General features: G+C 36.3%; 1 protein-coding gene across 3 annotated transcripts in view; it reads left to right on the forward strand.

Moving 5' to 3' along the window:
- The first annotated feature begins 760 nt into the window (after positions 1-760).
- ST18 (ST18, C2H2C-type zinc finger) overlaps positions 761-19,926 on the forward strand; it is a 185,056-nt gene continuing 165,890 nt past the window's right edge. The window contains exons 1-4 of one of the 3 annotated variants that reach the window (XM_017832549.1): positions 761-780; positions 3,353-3,439; positions 4,412-4,528; positions 16,449-16,575. In XM_017832549.1, the coding sequence (XP_017688038.1) occupies positions 3,416-3,439; positions 4,412-4,528; positions 16,449-16,575 (268 nt within the window). In that variant the 5' untranslated portion in view covers positions 761-780; positions 3,353-3,415. Of the gene's footprint in view, positions 781-3,352; positions 3,440-4,411; positions 4,529-15,904; positions 16,153-16,249; positions 16,299-16,448; positions 16,576-19,926 lie in introns of those variants that run through there. The other 2 variants (XM_017832557.1, XM_017832594.1) reach the window with 2 other exon arrangements.

The following is a 19,926-nucleotide window of genomic DNA, read 5'->3' on the forward strand; positions in this document are numbered from 1 at the left end:
TGCTAAAGACAGAAAAGGAAAAGTTAATATGAGACATAGCAACCTGGTGATTTTGTAATTATAAGACAGAAACTTTAACACTGTCTTTGAGTTTTGTAGGTAATTGTAACTAAAAGCTGTTATGTAGATCCAGATAGGAAATTTTATGTTTACAGAATGAATGAGATCTGGTTTTTATTAGATAATAAAACATGAGCACATGACCTATGGTGCTGGAGTGGAAACTTCCTCTTTGGCTATAAATGAAAGAAAGCTGTACTTGTTTTCATTTTTAAGTTTGGTGGGAGGTAGTGATTCAGACAGTGTGAACTGAAATACAAAAGGATTTTCAAAAATGAAATTAATGACTTTACTTTTGTCAATATGCTGCAGTCCCACATGAAAATTTGTGAATACCTGAGGTGGGCAAGTTGCCTCCCAGTCTCCATTTCTTTCAAATGGTTTGAGAAATTAAAAAGATTTTTCTCACACTCAAGGTACAACTTTCATTTGTGGATACCTTCAGAAAAATGTCCAGAATGTCTCCCAGAGAAAACTATCCCATTGTCAAATCCTTTGTCATAAAGAGTATTTGTAGATTGTGCTCTCCTAATATTTCTAATCAGCCTTCAGTAGAGTTATCAAAATTTTTTTTTAAATATATCATAGCAGGCAAATGATTGGAGCCAAATCCCCAAACCCCAAGTGCTGATTTAAAGTGCCTTTTTTTTCTTAGCAGGTATTTGAAGGGAACATTCAGGAAATTCAGTTTTCCCTGACATCTGACAACAGCAGGATGGGGTAGGTATTTGCATGTAAAACTCAGGAATGTCTAAAAAATGAACATGTAAACTAGGTTGCCTGGGTTAAAATGGTTGTTCAGCTCCCTGCAATGACTGGAAAGGAATATTTTGCTGTGCCCTTAAAAAAAGATTGCTGCTTTCTTTGCTGTTCTCTTCCTGAACATTTGAATTCCTTTATTTTCTGCTGCTAGTTCTCTGAGTAGGCTTGGCAGAGGCAAAGCAACAGTAAAGGATTTTCCTAAATAAAATAAAATAAAGCAAAACTCTATATTTCCATACCAGACTTTGCTTGTTGTTCTTCCTTCATGACAACTAAGAGAGATGATCAGAAGGACAGGAACAAGTAAAACAGAATCACGAGATGTAAATCTCTCTAGCTTATCTTGGCAGAGCACAAATATCTATAGTCTTCTGAATATAACCAGGTTTTTTGTGTTCTGTATGCCATCAACTGAAATTTGGCAAAGTTCCTCTTTTGGGGGGGAGGCCCTTTCCCGACCTGCATCTTTTTCTTTAGAGACATCTCTTGTTCACTCAGTTTTAAGTTCTGTCTGAGAACGTAAAAGACATTGGTTTCTTTTCAGTGTTTTACTGTGAACAAAAACAGTCTTAATGCATGTCCAGACAATATGTAATATCACTAATCTTAGGCGTGCAATTAGCCTTATCATTACTTCTTGCTCTCTAAATTCAGTGAGATTTAAACAGAAACTTTTTGTATTTCCTTAATATTTGGTTTTAATGTATATCACGTGTGTTTTATATAATACATCATTGTAACAAGACCAATCTATAACAGTAATTTTGAGATAGCTATCTAAGGAATAGTAAATTTCTGAAATCTTGTGTATGTGAAGGGAAATGCATATACATATTTGTATGTGCTTTTGCTACTAGACTGAACCAAAGCCTCTCACTCACAAGGGTCAGTTGTTCAAGGTGATTGAGACACAAACTATAAACTGCGGCCTAAAACCAATGTTCTTTGGGGTCTGAACATTACTTTTGAAGAAAATCTACTACCGCATGCCCTGAACATCCATGGTTCTGAGTGATTTAGCTGTATGCTTTCAAAAATCATTTTTGCATACCCTGGAGTTTTATCTTGATACAACGAACTCAATACTGACAGGTCTGATATGCCAGTTGCTTTCAACAAACCTACTTAGCTGTAATAGAGAATATAAGATTTGAGATCTTGGGTGACAGGAAAAAAAATCACTGATATTTTGCTTTAAGCAATAGAACTTGACCTGAAAAGTAGTGACTAAACTGTTGTCACATAGAAACGCATATAAGGTTTCTGCCAAAGGCTAAGTCTTTTGAGTCTTTAAAGGATTGATTCTGCCTGAGCAAGTAATCTAATTTTCACAAGAAAACCAAAGTCCAGAAATGCAGGAAAAAATAAGAAAACTATCCTGAGGTACTACAGTATCTGGGGACTTAGTGCTGTTAGTTACTTGTGTTGTATGTGTCTCTGTGTATAAATATGCCAAAGAAAATATCCTGCATATTTATAAACTACTGGACATAATAGCGTATTAAATCAACACAGTGTGTTTTCTATATCTTTTTATTCTCACTGGCAGAAGGGCTTTTATTACCTGTCCATATTAATGTAAAAGGTCTTTGTAGTGTCTCAACTTCAAAGAAGTTTATCATAAGAAAAGAAAGCAGTAACAACTGTCATGAAATCCAGAAATCATTGCTAAGTCCTTTGAGGGTGAAATTTGAAGTGGTTACATTTGGCACTTGGTTTTGTTTTAAAGGATGTCATTTGTCTTGAGTTGCAATTGGGGGTCATGATAAAAAAGATGCTAATTCCCTCCCTCAGCTGTTATTCTTTACTTCAGCCCTAACCCCTTTCAAAGAATTTCATTACTCACTGACAGTAGTTTGTTTATTGGGAGTTATTACTAAGGCTCTAGTCACTGTCACAACCTGTCAGCTCAAAATTAAATTGACTCAGAGCTTCTACATTAGCAGATACATATGGTAGATTCAACAGTCAATTTTGAAATTGTTATAACAGATTTATTAGTATCTATTAGTAGACTGGCTGACCATGATCAATAGTAAAGAGGTAAGACAGCTTTTCTCTCTCCACCCCCAAAGGGCACTAGAATCCTGCATTTTTATTTTGCTACTAAGACTGTAAGTCTGAGGGTTTTCACTTCTCTGTTGCGGAATGTGGGGGGTGCATGGACATGAATTCAGTTGATTCTTTGGAGTACTTCTTCAGAAATAAAAGTAATACTAGTCACCATGCAAGAGGAAGGAGTATCCACATCAGTTATAGAGTCTGCTCTACCCTACAGCTTTTTTTCTAACTCAAATAGGTTTTCCATATATGGATTATGTATTCATTTTAGATTTTAAATTTGTATACACATACACTTACTGGCCCTGAATATCTGAGAGATGATTTCTAAAACACTTGTAGTGTCTGATGGCATTTATTAGTAGAAAATACCCTTTCATTTTTTTTCTCCCTCTCCCCCCACACTGTTCTATCATTGGGTTATGCTTTAGTTCTTGTTACCTGTTTTCTTTTTTTCAATATTTTTCAGGGCTATGAAAGCAAAGGGTTGAGAGTTTTGCTGTTTTGAAGATGGCAAATTTCTGCTGAGTGAATGTTCAGAACTGACAGTCTTCTGGTAAGAAATTAAAACAGAGCAAGAGATCTGTAGTCAAGGTTAAGATCAGGTTTTATACCTGACCTTGGCAAGGAATGCAACATCTTCTATCTTCACATCAAAAGACAAGATTGTCAAAGAGAACTGAGACAGAAGGTGGCCAAGGAGCCTGAAATTTCTGGGCAAGTCTGTTCAAGGTCTAAGATTTTGTGCTGACCACAGAAATATAGACAAATGCTGCAGCATTCCCATTTCTAGTCTTTTGACTCAGCCTGGCATCATCCGTCCCGCAGTGTCAGGTCCCTTACATTGTTGTCTTTTAACTAAATCAGTTTAGATATGTGCATGGAGCAGCTGAATCACATGTGAATCATTTAATACATGGATCTTGTCCAGAAATTCCGTTCAGTTTCTTCTCTTCACATAGAAAGTTATCATATAAAATTATCGACTCATGTGGTTTAAATCAAATCAGGATTTAAACATTTTCTGATAAATTAATGATATACAGTTAACTGGAAATCAATTGACTAATTCCAGCCTAATTCCAGCAGTACAGCAGACATGCCTCACTCTATACTTACAAAACGTTAATGAATACTTACAAAGTTCTAAATACCTTTTTTAAAAGTAATGTAAAAAAATTTTAATCTTGCACATATTTCTTTCTCCCCTGTGTGTAAGCCTTATATGAATTGTTACTGGCATGCTCACTATTTTTGGGTTCTCCTATTTGGCTGCCTGGTGGAGATGAGTTCACTCCAGCTTTCTGCAGCTCCCAACAATATGGAGTCTGTGCACCGATGAGATAACAGCCCATGAGCTCATGAGTCCACAAGATAAAGACAGTGAGATCCCTTACCTATTACTGTCATGAGCAAAACAGACATGGCTTAGGAAAACTTTTAATTAATGAGTCTGTGATGATTAATTAATCAGTCTGCACTGAAAGCAAGCATTATAAATGTTTCATTCTTCTTTGTGTTCTCTCAGATCCAGATTTTGAAGAGACACTTTTTGAGGAGGCCTCTGAAATTTTTTTTCAAGCTCAGTGGAAGAGGAAGGAAGCCAATGGCAGCAGAAACCTGGAATCCACAGTCTAAAATACAGGTACAGTTGGGTAACAATTAAATTTACAAAAGCTATGATAAACCTGCTAGCTAACCCATCAAAACTGTGCTTTCGTCATGCCTTTTTTTTAGTATTCAATATGTTTTATTTTTTTAGTCCATTTCTTCTATTCAGATGAGCATATGTACTTGGTAGCTTCTTGGCAATAATGTTATATTTGCTTCCACTTGTGCTAATGATATGCTAAGGAAACCTTATGTGTTATCAGCTCCTAATTGTAGATTGAAGGATTTCTACCTTAGTGCTTCTGCACGTGAGGAAAGGCTCAGAGATTTTGTGTAGAATAAAGCTGATGTAGGTTGGAAGGAAGTTGGAAAGGAACATGAAGTGACTCTTTCTAGTGAAATGAACCACTGATAAATTTAAGGGTGACCTATGGATTTGGAACTATATTATGGAAACCAAGCTAAACATACTGTGGAAAACATAGCCCAAACCCAACATATTTAGGTTCTTCATAAAGAAATAAAAGGGATTTCTAGGATCAGTAGGGGATTAATGTTATACAAAAGGGTTAATATCTATTTCATGAAACTTCTCCTTCAAGAAAAATGCTGTGTTTTTATTTATTCACAGTTCTTCCCTTCATTCCGTCACATCTTAGAGAGGTTGTGTTTGACACTTGCAGTAAGTGTCAATACTCTATGGTAGTAAAACAGTAACAAAAAATATTGAAATGAATGGAACAGCCATTAGGGATTATGGATATAATTTGTCTGTATTGTCTATTTATTGACCTCAAAAACACATTAAAATTCACTGCTTTTCTCAGATTATAATGTTCTATTTCTTTCCTTTTTAGAGGCAGTATACATTTGTGAAACTCACACTCAAATTTAAGTTATGCAGAACCTTTGGTTTTTGGTCATAACCCATCTTTCCTCTCTCTTTTAGTCTGAAATAAATTCTGCATTCTTTGTAATTACCATTGTAATATCCACCTTGTAGTGTTTTCACTACATTGCTTACACTACTTTAAACACTAGAAGTAATTTCTACACTACAAGTGTAGTGTTTAGAAAGTGAAATCTTTTTACAAAACTTTCAGAAATATCTTATTGTTTGTATTTCAGGGCTTCACCTTATTTGTCAGATTCTCTAACACAATAACATAGTAAGTATGTGCCTGCAAAAGCGTTGTAGAGCTAGTCTGAAACAATTTTTGTCATCACATCAGTATTTCAAGTTTATAATGTAAAAAAATCTTTATTACAAATAGAGATATTGAAAACTTAAATGAAGTAATTTTCTCTGCACTCTTTACCATTACTGACTTCAGTTTCAAAATGAAGTGTTTCAGTGGTTTCAAAAGCAATCACTCCCATTAAACAAAAGCTGGTCCTGGTGGGGCTCCATTGTGTTGTTTTCTTTCTCCCCTTCCTCTTATGTATTTCTGTCAAGACAAAACATTATCATATTCAGCCCTCTGGGTAACTTAAAGTCAGCTTTGAACAATTATTGGTTGCTTCAAAATGCATTGCAAAAATACTACATATCCTGGTGTGTAAATATCTCAATATTCTGCAAGGATTTCTTTCAAGAGGCTAATTTATTTGTCTGTTAACAAATGTTTTAGCAAGGCAGAGAAACATATTATGTTAAAGGCCTCTGAGAGCAAGTTGAACAACTCCAGAGTTTGTGTCCCCTCTTAAAGAAACACAGATCTATTCCATTTGATGTATAAAATTAAGAGGGGTTTCTGTACTGAAATAATATGCAAGACAAAGTGATTTTTGTTATGTCTTCAAACATAAAATTATTGACCATTTTCCAGTGTTATCTGTGTACTGATTTTTATAGAGAGCTTCATTCTCTTGAAGAATTGGAGAATATAAAATAATTTTTAGATTGTTAAGCTCAACGTGGTAACTACAGGGAAGTTTCTGAATAATTCGAATCCACAGTGCTTGTTTTACTTTCTATCTTTTCTGCTTTCTGTCTTGCATTCTTCTTTCTTTCCTGTATTGTTCAGTTTAGGTTATTAGAAATTACACAGATATTAGTTTCAACAGCAGCCAGAGCAAGTACAATCTCTGGTTCACCCTTGTCAAGTGTCAATGCTGAATTAATTGTTCGAGTTCATGTGTTGCTGTCAACACAGCTGTCCAACACTCCAGTGTTTCCTTACCTTAGTTTATATATTATTGATACTGGTTTGCAAATGCTTCAAGATGTAGTGCATCTTTTAGTCCATTCTGTGAAGTATTTAACCAAACTGAGCTATACTGCAGTGCCGGAGAACAAATAATGCTAAAGTTTATTTGACTTTCAGCTCAAAGCAGCTGCAAAAGTGGTGGGGAAATGAATTTTGAGGCATTGCTCTGAGCCAACCCAAATTTAGAAATATCCACACATCAAGTGGATGTTCTTTATTCTTGAACATTGTAAGTTGTTCTGTTAACAGAAGTTTATGTACAAATGACTAATTATGAAATTTGATATCTGTACTAACACGAAATACCGTCATCCTTCTAGCTGATTTTCTTTCATTTTAAAGTTCTAGAAGCATTCTTTCTTGTCAGGGCAGCTAAAAATACCTTCCCTTGAATAAAATACTGGTCCCATAACTAACCTAATTTATACAACAGCAAGATTAATTTAGTGGGAACTAAATCATCTTTTCCACTTCTAATTTCCTAGGACAGACTCTTCTTCTCAGAGAAAAGCTTAGAAGTTCAGCATTTGTATTATCTCCTTGGAAGGTTACATAGGATTTTCTTGCATATTTTCTTCCTTCTATATCAATGAAAGCCTAATATCCCTGAATTTTAACTCTTTTTTCTATAATATGGTGTGGAGTAGAAACTCCTCTATGCCAGCCTGCTCATTTCCAGAACTAGTATTATATACATGAGAGAGCAAATGAGCTCTTCTTCCTGAGATAAGTAATTTACAGGATGTTAAGTCTTTTGCTTCATTTTAAATGAAGAAATTATATGCCCGTGTCTCCCTCTTGTGGCATGAAGATACTTTGACCAGAAATTATTAATCATAACAGAACCATTGGAAAAGAGCACAGCATTTCATGGTTTCAGATTTTTCCATTGCTATAAATTTTCTTATGTTCCATTTGTGTGCTCTTTTAATTGAACTGTTAAGAATCCTCCTTGAGGTGCAGTGAAAGTTTTAAGTTAAAATTTTGGCCAGATTTCTTAAGAAATCACTGCTACGTAGCTGACTATAAAGAGTGCCCAAAAGTAATCAAATGTTTGCAAGCGCAAAGTTAATTGAGCTGTTGTGCAACAGGAATTATAGTTCAGAGGCAAGTGAAGACACAGACTTGTCATTCAAGCATGAAGCTGGTAAGCATGAACAGAACTTAGCAGCAGCAAACTCTTATAGCCTTATATTCTTATATTCTGTAACCTGACACAGAAACAATGCTCCTGGGAACCTCTTCTGACTTTGAGGCATTGTGTTTTGTTTTTTTTTCAACTACATGAGATAAGCGGCAACCCCTGAAAAAGGAAAGATGGGCTTCAAAACACCTTATTACAACAGAAACAAGAGTTTGAAGTTTCTGTGTCCCAGGTGAATGCCTTAACCACACAGCTTTAAAGTAGACAAATGTCATCTTGTCATTATCATAAATAGGATAGCTTTTAACAGAAGAGGCTACTAATGAGCAAGTACAGGATTTCTAGTCTGGTAGTTGAGGGCATTTCAGAAATCTAAGCAACACTTTCTCTAAGTCGGATTAAGTACAGGTTTGACAACAAGAGTAAAGGCTTCAAGGAAAATGATCTTATCTGCAGTCATACATAAAGGATTTGCACACCTGTCAGACAAAGAGGGGAAAAAAATTTCCAAATTTCCAGAAACTTTCTGTAAAATCTGACATACCTGGTCAGAGAACTGGGATTACTGTGATTTGGTAGTGTAGGTGTGAGAGACAGAATAATATCTAAATTAGCCTGAGGCCATGGAGTAGTTGTGACATGCTGTGAGCAGTTTAGGTGTTTTGGGATCAGAACTCTCTGCTTTTGAGGATACTATACTCATCTCAGTGCTTTTGCAAGCCTGAATACTCAACAGCTATTATAAGCATTCTTATGATAGCTTATAATCTTTTTTCTCATCTATAAAATATGTGAAAAAAAATTTTTGTTATGAGAGGTCAAAATCTAAATCAAAGTAAGCATTTTTAATACTTTTTGTGAGAAAAAGTTTTCAATATTATTGTTTTTTTCCCCATTCACAGCTTGGTAAGAGATTAGTTCTTTTATTTTGTCCCTGATAAGTTCCACTTTCTGATTCTTGTATACAGGAAGGATGTTTGAAATACTATTTGAAATGCTTAAAAATAAAACCAGTCAGAAAGTGGGTTTATGCTAATTCTTGGAGCATAGCAAAATACCAGATTGGAGTTAATAGAGAAAAAAATTATATAGCACCTATATAAGTCAGTGTACCTTTTGAACTGTGACTAATTTTTGCTTGTCAATACAGGGGATTAACATTTCTTTCATATCTGTCCTGACAAGGTCAGATTTAGATGTTTTAAAGGAATTTCCTCTGTTATTGCTATATATTTCTATAGTACATATTTTGCTAGTAAAATTACATTACAATGATCCCACCTGTGTAAAAGCCATATATTACGTCATAAATAGCAATAAGAATGCAAAATAAAATGTAGAATAGAAAATATATTATGACCAGAAAAAATAATATAAAAAGTATTTTGCATAATTTCTTTAAGAAGTTTACTCAACAATCAATTTTTGCCCTACAGAAACTACTACTGCAGATATGCAAGGCAAAATTTCAGTCTGACTCTAAGATTCTAGGCTGGCATTTAGAAAAGTCATGTTTGAACTTCTAGATGGAATATATTGATCCAGAATAACTGGTGGGCACTAAGAAATAACATCATTAAGGTGTTCCTTTTTCTACTATTGGAGAGCTAGAAGCTGACTATCCTACTGTGACTGGGAAGCTAAATCAGTACAAAATTTGTACCTGTCTCCACTGGGTGGCAGCCCAAGCTCTTCTCAAACCCAAAAGGGAGGGATTGCTCTTTAGCTGAAAAAACCAGCATCACTCAGCACTTTGTAAAACTCATGAGACTTTTCTGTACATCTAATGGGTCAGGTATTGAACCCTTCATCTTCAGGGAGTCTCCAATTACTTCATAGCAAGATGGTCTCTCTTCTGCTAATGGCACTTCTAAAGGCAGTTTCTATATTGTATTTAATTAGATTGTGATTAGTTCACACAAACTGTTTATTTAAAACAACGATTCTGAAATTAACATCTTCACCTTGAACACTCACAGAATTCACTGGAGATATCTGAAGGATTTAAGTAGCCTGTCTGAAAATTATGGGGAAAACCATGCACTGTGTTCTCCACACAGCCTTATACTTTAAAGCATACTGAAGCACCACTGAACAAAGTGAATCTTTACAGCGTTGAGAGATAGCACCTTTGATCCTCTATTCTAGGAGGCTCATGGTTGTGGTTGCAGTCATTACTGTTGTCTGTTCAGCTGTAGTCTTTCTAAGTCTCTCCAGTGGTGTTCCTCTCCTGCTCTGCCTCCTGTGACACTGGTGAGAGATGCATTGCTAGGATTCCTTCCTTCCAGCTGGCAAGAAACAAAGGTCACAACAGCTTCAGGTGACTAGGATCACATTGCCTTTTCAGGATGGTGAAAAGAAATTGCAGTGTCCTGGCCATGCTTTATAAAATGTAAATTTCCTTTAGGGACTGGAAGTTGTTCTTTATTTTCTGCTGGATGCAGTTTCATTTTTCTCTCTTTTCACTAATTTTAATGGATTTTAAAAAGAGTTTCTTGGCCTCACACCATATATCACAATTTAGTCATTCTTTCACAAGAAAAACAGCATAGTATAAGAAAGAAAATTTTACATGACTCTGGTGTACAAACCATATTCTTTTAAATAGGTTAGTTTAACCTTGGATTATTTCAGACACTTTCAAAGATTCCTTTAGGAAAGATTACACTGTTTGCCTCCAGTTTACATATAAGGTAATGGATCCTTTTTTTTCTATGGACAATCCCAGTAAACTGTGTTTCACTGAAATAAGACACCAGCTTTGGAGTTTGTCTGGTTTTATCTCAGAACTGAGATCTGTGCTAACAGCTTCAGAGCTGTGTAATGCAAAAAGATGCATTGTACACGACTTTTCAAAGTCTTTTGCTTCTCCTGTACTGAAACATAGGACCTGAGAGATTTACAAAATCAAATCTAGGTAAAAATAACCTGTTAACAAAAAGAATAATCTCTGAAGAATTTATCTGCCCCTTATCTATAGGATTTACGTTACAGGTTAGTCCTTGGTTTGAGAACCTAAGAGTTCTTGTAAATGTGTTCAGCAGAGTTTATTTGGAAATTCTTACTGAAATGAGTGTTTCATACCAGAAAACATATGAAGGACAATTAAAGTTATTTTTAGTTTCACAGGATGAAATTTCAGTTCTGAAACAGAGGTGTTTCTAATAAACCTGTCCTTGGGAGTTGGATTTGGTTTTTTCTGTTGCTTCCAAACTACAATGAAAACATCCTCTTGCATTAGTTTCTTTCTTGCTCTTAACAGATGGGAAGTTATGATGCAAGCTGCCTCAGAGCCCAATGGCTCTGATAGTGCAACCTGATGTAGCTGATTGTAGCCCACCAGAGAAGGTTAAGCTCTTCACACTCGTTCCTTAACTGCACAGGAATTTCTCATAGCCAAAACAGAGATACATCATTCTTAATTTCCAGGAGTGGCTTCATGAGCTGTGGAAAAAATCCAGTCAGAACAAACTACAGACCATCCTCTAGCACCAGAGGTCACCATGGACACGCCACCAGTGGCAACTGTACCAAGCCCCTACTGTGAATGCAGAAGCTCATTTTGCAGCTTTTACTCAGATTTGCATGAGTTACCTGGGGGTTTTGTGATCACATCTGTGATCACATGCTGACAGCATTTTGAGAGAACAGGCTTTCAAACAATAGCAGTTTTTGGAGGAATGTTTTTAAGAGACCTGGACTGTAATATTTGCTTCTAAGAAAAAGGAGAGTGAACAAGGACCTCAGCTTTATCTCCAGATATTTTGACTGCACTTGACATGTCTTCCACCCAGACAAATTACTTAATGCCTACAATGAAATAATGCATCATACCAAGAGGTAGACTAACGTTTCTGTGCCTGTTACTTTGCAACATGGTATGCTGCCAAAGAGTCTTCTGGTCTTCTGGAAACAACCTGGTCTCTGCCTGCATGTAAGTCAGTCTGTGTGTCTCACCTATCTCATGAAAGAGGGCTTTCACAGTTAATTTCTGTGAAGTGCTTCACAATTACCATCTGACAGATGCCTAAATACAGACCATGGTTAGTATGATAGAGTAACTAAAACGACCTTTACAAAACCATTTTCGCTTTAAAAACCTCTCCTCTCTCTCAGTGCTCTCTGTTTTAATGTTACCTCATCTTCTTTCCATTTAATTCTCATCTCATACCTTTTGTTTCTTTTCACTGACCCTTCTGGACAACTGTTTTTGGGAAAGCCTTTTTATATATCTCTCTTTCCCTTCTCTCTCTAATAGATACCATCATCTTTTAAAGAGCAGGCACTCCCTCCCTCAGCTAAGTACTATCTTGGCAGGCAACAGTGGAGGAGGAGTCTTCTTTAAAAGGCTCTGAAATTGTTTTGTTAAAAAAATATATAAATAAAGCAACAAACCTTTTAATAGGGCTTTGAACAGTCATCCCTTTCATTCCCTTATGGCCTATTGTGCTTCTGGCTTTTTTATTATTTAGTGTGCTTCAAAAAAAAAAATCTAAATGTTTTATGTTAAGCCATTAAGAGTTTATTTGGGTTGAAAATAAATAAATAAATGTGATGCTAGCAGTTGGGACTGTAAGCACATAAACAGTTGCCTGGCAAAGGCAACCTATAGGAGGCACATCAGAAGGCCAGAATAAGCTTTAGTAAAAGACCAGAACAAAAGCATCACCAGCATTTGTTTCTGGTAAAGTACTTTTGCATGAACCTGACTACTGGAGTGGCTTACCCAGCTTTTATCTTTTTCAAATTCACCTCACTTCCCCCACCCCTCTCTACAGCATCACTCCAAACTGTAACTCATGGTAATTATGTGGAAAAGAAGGAAACATGGGATTTTTTTGAATCTTCTTTTGTTTTAATTTTTTTAAACCACCTGATGGGAGCATGTGACTGGTTGGTATCCAACATTGCTCCTGGAGTTATTGTTCACCTAACTAAATGTTTTTTTCCATGACCTGCCTGAATTTCTTTCTTTTGTGTATTTTAATTTATTTTTTAAAATGTTGGGTGTATGTTGCAAATAGCCAGAAAAAGTGTTTTGTTCCTTTCTTTCTTTATAACCCCTTCCATTTTTGTTTGCTTGTGATCCCCAGAGAATTCTGTATCAGACTGGTGACTGCAGCTAGGTCTCCTCTGTGTGCATAATTGGCATCTTGCTTCGTCTCAGTTCCCTAGTGGAGCTGTTGGGGAGAGAGAGAAGAGTCTTTGCCATTAAATACATTATTAGGTTCACATTTTAGCTCCCATGTGACCTATATTTGGCAAATCAACATCACAACTTAAACTTTCTAACCCTCTTTCTCCATGAGATTGAACTATATAGTAGTTTTTGAAAAGCACATATATAGACTGCAGCTGATTTCATTAAATTAGTAGATTGCAAGAGGTAGATAGGAGGAACTTCTGAGAATCTGAGCCTGATTTTGCTGTCTTATTTTTGAGACTCATAAATAAAACAATCTGATACTCCTTGTGAAGTTGAATGGAGTCACTAACAGTCCAGATCTTAAAAATTAAGAGCACAGGTGTCTGTCACTAGTCAGGCTCCAAAGGAAAGACAATGCCTTCAATTAGTGCCATTTTAAGTGTGGGACATAGAATGTCAGGTTGCAAATGACAAAAAGAGTTTCTAGCACACATAACCTCAGGTGCATCAAAGAGCAGAAATCCACAGCACAAAACAAGAGACCATGAAACCGTCTTTATAATACAGTGACATTTTCATTTTTTCATCTCTTGTAACAGTATTGTTGATTTTTATAGAATCATAGAATATCCTGACTTGAAAGGGACCCACAAGGATCATCAAAGTAAAAAAAAAAAGTTCTCTTGTAATAATAGGAAATAAGGAGAGTGATCTGAACACAATTTTAATTGCTAAATTCCTTTGACTCACATAGTTTGGTAGATTTCCCTATAAAAGCAAGGTGTACCTTTCAAAATTTTGTTACAGGATCAATAACAGAGAAGAAAAAGTCAGTCAGATATTTGGACTTATGAGGTTCAGTGTTTTATAGACCTGGGTCTTGTGTACAGTCTTCTGTACACAAGACCTTGTGTACACTTGACCTATTCAAAAATAGGTACCAGGGCTCAGAAAATGCTTAAGAGGAAGACCTAACTCAGGTTTTCCCAGTACATAAACAGGGATTATAAACTTTCTGACCTCATAGTCATACTGTGAAAATAATCAACCTACTGTATACTGCAGTATTTTAGTAGGCAGAGTATGTGTTCCTGAGAAACAGATAATTAAGTGGAAAAATGAGGTTATTGGGGAAAAGGAAGAATATATATACTGTTCTATAATGTACTACTAATTTTAATGAAATGAGAAGAACTAACTTGGACTAAAAATTTTAAAAATATATACAAAAATCAGTGGAAAACTTCCTATTGCTTTCAGTGTTATTTAAAGTCTACATTAAAAAGTAATAGCAACTGGTGTGGTATGTGATTGCTTTTGAAGAATGGTAATGCTTGACAAAGCACAACAGCAGCCTCTGACCAAAGACTGGTTGTTTGTTGGCTATTGAGAAACAATCATATTTGTTTTAAAAATCCTGTGTTAGACGATTTTTCTTGCAAGTTCACTCACTATTCCCATTTTAAAGGCATTGTTTTCAACTATTGATAAAAGAAATGTAGCTAAGTGTTTTAAGGTTTTGTGTATTTCTAGAAAACTTTTACATTTTAAAAGCTATACTTTTACCATCCAGTTATTGATCATGAACCACTCAGCTGTTGAAGTATATCAGCAGTTGATTGTGCTTTATGTCATACCTGGAATGATCCCTATTCCTGCAATATAGGTTTGGAAGAATCTACATCACAAACCTGTGAAAGCTTATAAAGGTGCAGATCCAGACCACACAAAAGGAAATGCAGACTCATGTTTATTTTACAACATAATGGCACCATGTCTAGTATTTTCTTCTCGCAAACATACACCACAGGTGTTTCATAACACCCATCTTTTAGACCTTTGAAAACATAAGAAAAACTATTTACTAGGGAATTGTTAAGGGAAAAAAAATCAAGCGTGGGAGGGGCTGCCTTGTAGATAAGAAGTGGGGATGGTTTGGATTGTGTGACAGAAAGAGGATTCCGATGATGGTCTGACAGTTAAAGAATGAAGTTACAAGGAGAATGACAAGAGCAATTCTTATCTTTCCAAACCTGGAAAGAGTTGTTTGTGATTTGTTGTGAGTATAAAGAAAAGCACTGGAGTGGCTTGGTGTGAGTAGAGGCCAGTGGTCAGTACTGGGAGTGCTGGGTCTATACAGTGATTGTTTTCCCATAGGGACCTGAAAAAGACATCTACTTCTCTGACAAGGTGTGGCTTTGTAACTAGTGGGATAAGAGATTATAAAGAATAGACAAGTTTAAAATAATGAAAGTGGGTGTAGGGGGTTTATGATTTTGGGAACACTTGAAATTACCAAACTGAAATAGTGAAGTTCCTCTGATATTTAGAGCAATCCCAAATTGGTTTAAGAATTTGGTTGTTCAATGAAGCAAAGTAATAAAGTTGGGTCAGAATTCCCACTTTGAGTTATAGGAATACTGAACACTTGAATCTTGTGTATGGCTTTTATAACTGAGAATTATTTCTTTACTAATTAAGCAAAGGGTGTGACACGTGTTTTGAAATTTGTTGGGCATGAAGTAGAGTAAGTCATGGATTTTCTCTCTGTTTCTGTGATGAGTCTGGAAGAGTCTGAACTAGCTTCTGCTGCTTAACCTTGCTGCAGGTTTCCAAACCTGGATCCTGCACAAATTCCATGTGTTCGTTTCAGATCCCTTCTAGAAGAATATAAATGTTATAGTGAGGGAAATCTTGTGCAAGGACTGTAGAAAATACACCCAGTAGACTAAGCAAGACTGAAGTTCTGCTTCAACATGATAAAGCTAATAAAGCATAATGTTAAGACAGAGAAAAAGTAACACCCGCCGCCTCGTCCTCCTCCTCCTCCTCTGTACACACACAACTTGTTTACAAAAGTGCCTTGTAGTGACTGCTGGTGGTGTCACTCCGTCCCATGCCCCAGAGCTATCACCGGGCCTCATGGGAGATGTGACTACAGCATCGGACATGGGACTGTTTGTTCACTCACTTTCTGTGAAGAGAGTTTTGAACTGTGTTTTGAATAGACAGCATTTTCTTTGTGTGGTTGGTAAATAACACTGAGCAAAGTTAGTCAGCAAGTTGCATAGCTTCTGCATTCTGATTCTTTGGAGCCCTTTTGTACCAAGCTTGACAGGATGTTTTTAACAGAATGTGACCTCACTGGGATACCAGAGGTAAGGAAAAAAGTTATTGGGGTTGTTGTGGAATATTTTGCACAGAGCTGACTGAAAGCACTGCTTTAAAATGTGTCTTGGAAAGAAGATGGTTTCATGATGATCCAATCAACACCTTGTTCAGTGAAAGTGTCTTTCACTACTTTGTAAGTTATAGGAAGTCTTAGCAAGATTTTCTATTTCCCACTTACGGAAAAAGATGCTGATTTGCAGATCTCAGACATATATGTATTTGCTCATTGAGCAAAGGCCCAGTTCTAGCGACAGAACATCAAAATGTTTTCTTTCTAACACAGAACAAAATAAGCAGATCAGATCCAGTTGTTCATCCAAGTCCTAGAAGCAGCAGTGTGAGAGTCGGAGCAGTGGCAAGACCAGGCGACAGCAACCTTGTGGACACCCATCCTCAATCACTGGGTGAAGGTAAGAAGTAAAAAAAGACAAAAAGCAGTATCATAGCGCTTTCTGGGTAGGAGCAGGTGTGGGTTTTCATCACAGACATTGAAGCTGAGGCTGCCGCTTGTCGTTGTGCTTGGAGGTAGAGCAGAGGGGGCTGCGGTGCCCTGGGGGATGCGGAGTAGTTCGGGCACCCCCTCTCCTCCCTCTGCTGGCCAGCGCCGGGGAGGCGCGGGGCGGGCGCGGGGGGACCGGCACCTCTCTGCCGCGGCTGCCTGGGGGGAGCCCTGAGCGACAGGGGCTCGCCAGGGCTTCCCTGGTATGCACGGACAGACTTAGGACGGAGCGATGCGAGGTTCAGCTGTGGTAAAAGAAAGGAGAGATATATGAGTGTTCCACAAGTCAGAAAAGATGATTTAAAAATAAAATAAAATAAAATGTCAGATTCAGATATTTATTTATAAAGTATAAAATATTATAGATTCATGCTGAATATCTGTGTAATTTTTTTATGTTCAGGATCTAAAGAGGTTTTCGTGAAAAATGAAAGAAAAATGCATTATTACACAAAATAGCTTAATGAATAATAGACATCTTACTATTCTGAATTTGAATTAACAATATGTGATCTCCTTTACTATCTATACCAACGGATTCATTGTTTTTGTGGTCAACAATCATTGTTTTTTTCCAACCGGTACAGATGACTTTAAAAAAAATTAAAAAATTTGTTTGGAGTAGTGCAGTGAGAGGAAATGAAATTCTCATGATATGTAAAACTGTTATTCATACTTAAAGACTTGCATAACAAAGAAATCTAAAAATATGCTTTTAAAATTGGAAAGTTTTGGGTGTTGCTGACAACGAAAGTGTTCTTTGGTAAAGGAGGATGGAAAAGTTTGCTCATTTACTTCTGACTAACTAGAGTTGCTTTTTACTGTAAGGCACATAAAGAACTGGTTTTTATTGTGATCAGCTAGAAAATGGATAGTTTGAACTGCATTTAGTGGTATAAAATAAGTGATGAGTGCATCACTGATCTCAGCAAGACAGGGTAATGACTTTGGTTTGACAAAACATTTACAGTGATACTTTCATAATGTCAAACTTGCTACTGTATTTGATTCACTGGTGTGGGGTAAAAAGCTGCAAACTCTATCCTAATTAAAGCAAATATTTCTGAAGAACCTTCTAGAGAGAAGTGTGTTCTGTGAAGCAGAAGTCTGTCAAATGGGGATGATTGAATATGGTAAAATTACATTCACAGCTTTGGTATTTGTGTTGCACTAATACTTCTGCTCAGATGCTTGGTGTTGTACAATACATAACAAGATTTTATAAAGCGCACATCTAATGTGACATGAAACATAAGACAGCAGTTGAATAAAAAAATGAGACACTTTAGTCATAATAAGAAATGTGTTTAGAGTTTTCTGATTTTAATATCTTTCTACAGCTGTATATATATTGTTAGGTGGTTTTTTTAACAGATTATTTTTCATAGTGTCTAGTCCACCACAGATAAACTGCCACCAATAGCTGGAAGCTTGCCTGTTTTTTGGCCTCCAGTCAGGCAGAAGTTAGCAGGGTTGTATACAGTTTACTTTATCTCTGAATTTGAAGAAAAGAGTGCAAAAGTTTAATAAAAATGGGTTGTTTAATATTTATGAAAGCTACTATAGAGAAACCAGTAGAGGTCAGTGCAGAGTGCTGAAATGGAAGCAGAGTGCCAAAGCTTTGTGTATTTATGCTCTGTACTTTTGATCTTTAACTTTTCCTTTAAAATGGGGTAAAGGCTCACGGTGTCTTACAGCCAATATTCCTGTCTTCTTGAAAGATAGATTAAACATACTTGTGATAATATGATAATGTTACACTGCTTAAACAGAGCAATTGAAGCAACAACATACATTTCATTGCATGTTATGGCTTGCAGAGATATTGGAAACCTTATTTTGTGGAATCATTATTGAAACCCATATGTAATACTTATTACATATATTTCAGTGGTAAATACATCTACCTGATGGCTATGTAACAAAAAAAATCATAGAAGAAAGGATAATTTTTAGGAAACAGGTTTTCAGATACTTAAAGTAACAACCAATTTTTTGTCATTTTTACTAACAACTTTGGATAATTATCAGTATGTGTTGTTTTAAAAGTATTTTCTTTGTGTTATACACATATATGCAGGGTAGGGAGGCAAACAAACTCTGTATATAAAGTTGAATTATCTTTTGTTTCACTTTTTAAAGCCATTGTTTGCTCGTGGTTTCCTTTTGTGATTTAAAGCAAGGAAAAGAATCACCCTGTATAGTCTGCACATGAAAAGATCCTCCAACATATATTAGCTGCAAAAGCTCTCTGAAAAGCTTCTGTTCAAGCTACTTTCTATGGATCTAGAAAGAACCTGTCCCCATTCTGTTTCTTTGCATTTTAACTAAGTACTTTGAAAAGTAGCTTGCTATTAAATTGTGATTGTCGAATATTAAGGAACTGAAAAAAATTATCACCAGATAAAAGGGATCATGTTCTATTTTGATTCTAGTACTAACTTACATCTGCTGTCTATGAGTTTAGGGAGAAGTTTCCCATACCTTTAGAGAGAATAGAGTTATACAGATAGTAAATATGATTGGAAGTCCTTTCATGTACTTCTTTAAATTGATTATAGAGGGATTGGAGAGAATCCATCACCTCTGAAAATCATACTTCCTTTCCATTTCCTTTATCATGCTCTTAAAAGTGACAAGAACTAGACAGAGACTCTGCAACCCTTTCTCCCAGGCACTTGTTCTGTGGAGTCACTAGAGTCAGATGGGTAAGTGTGAAGGAAGCTCCAAGGGTTTTAAAGGGAGGATTCCTGCAGGGGAGGGATTCCCCAAGAACTGTAGCAGCTATCAGCAGTATAAATTCAGGAGGGAAGGAGACAGAGATGTTATAAACTGCTGTTACATATCTTACCCATCGTGCATTTTTGCTTCTCTGTGATACCACACATACGTCTTCCAGTGCAGTACAGCCAGATTTTCATGCAAATAGCTCCCCTTATACATGTAGCATAAAGCCCTGAATTTGGTGAAGCCAATGAAGTCCTGATGTTTGAATCAGTGGTGAGATGAGGAGCCCTACAAGCTTGTTTCAACATTTTTTTTTCCCTAGGGCAAAAGAAACTTAGAAATAATCTCATTTGTTTCATAACACAAGATTCAATCTAATAATATGGCATACAAGTGATGGCATGTTAAATGGCAATTTCCATTATGAGTCCAAATTTTTACCAAAAACTTGGACTCAATTCCGTTCAGTTTAGTTCGATTCTTCTTTTAAATTGGAGAAACAAGACTCAGTACTGATTTCACCACCAGCTTTGAT

The sequence above is a fragment of the Lepidothrix coronata genome, unplaced genomic scaffold (assembly GCF_001604755.1).
Source record: "Lepidothrix coronata isolate B3197 unplaced genomic scaffold, Lepidothrix_coronata-1.0 Scaffold6, whole genome shotgun sequence".
Lineage (NCBI taxonomy): Eukaryota > Metazoa > Chordata > Aves > Passeriformes > Pipridae > Lepidothrix > Lepidothrix coronata.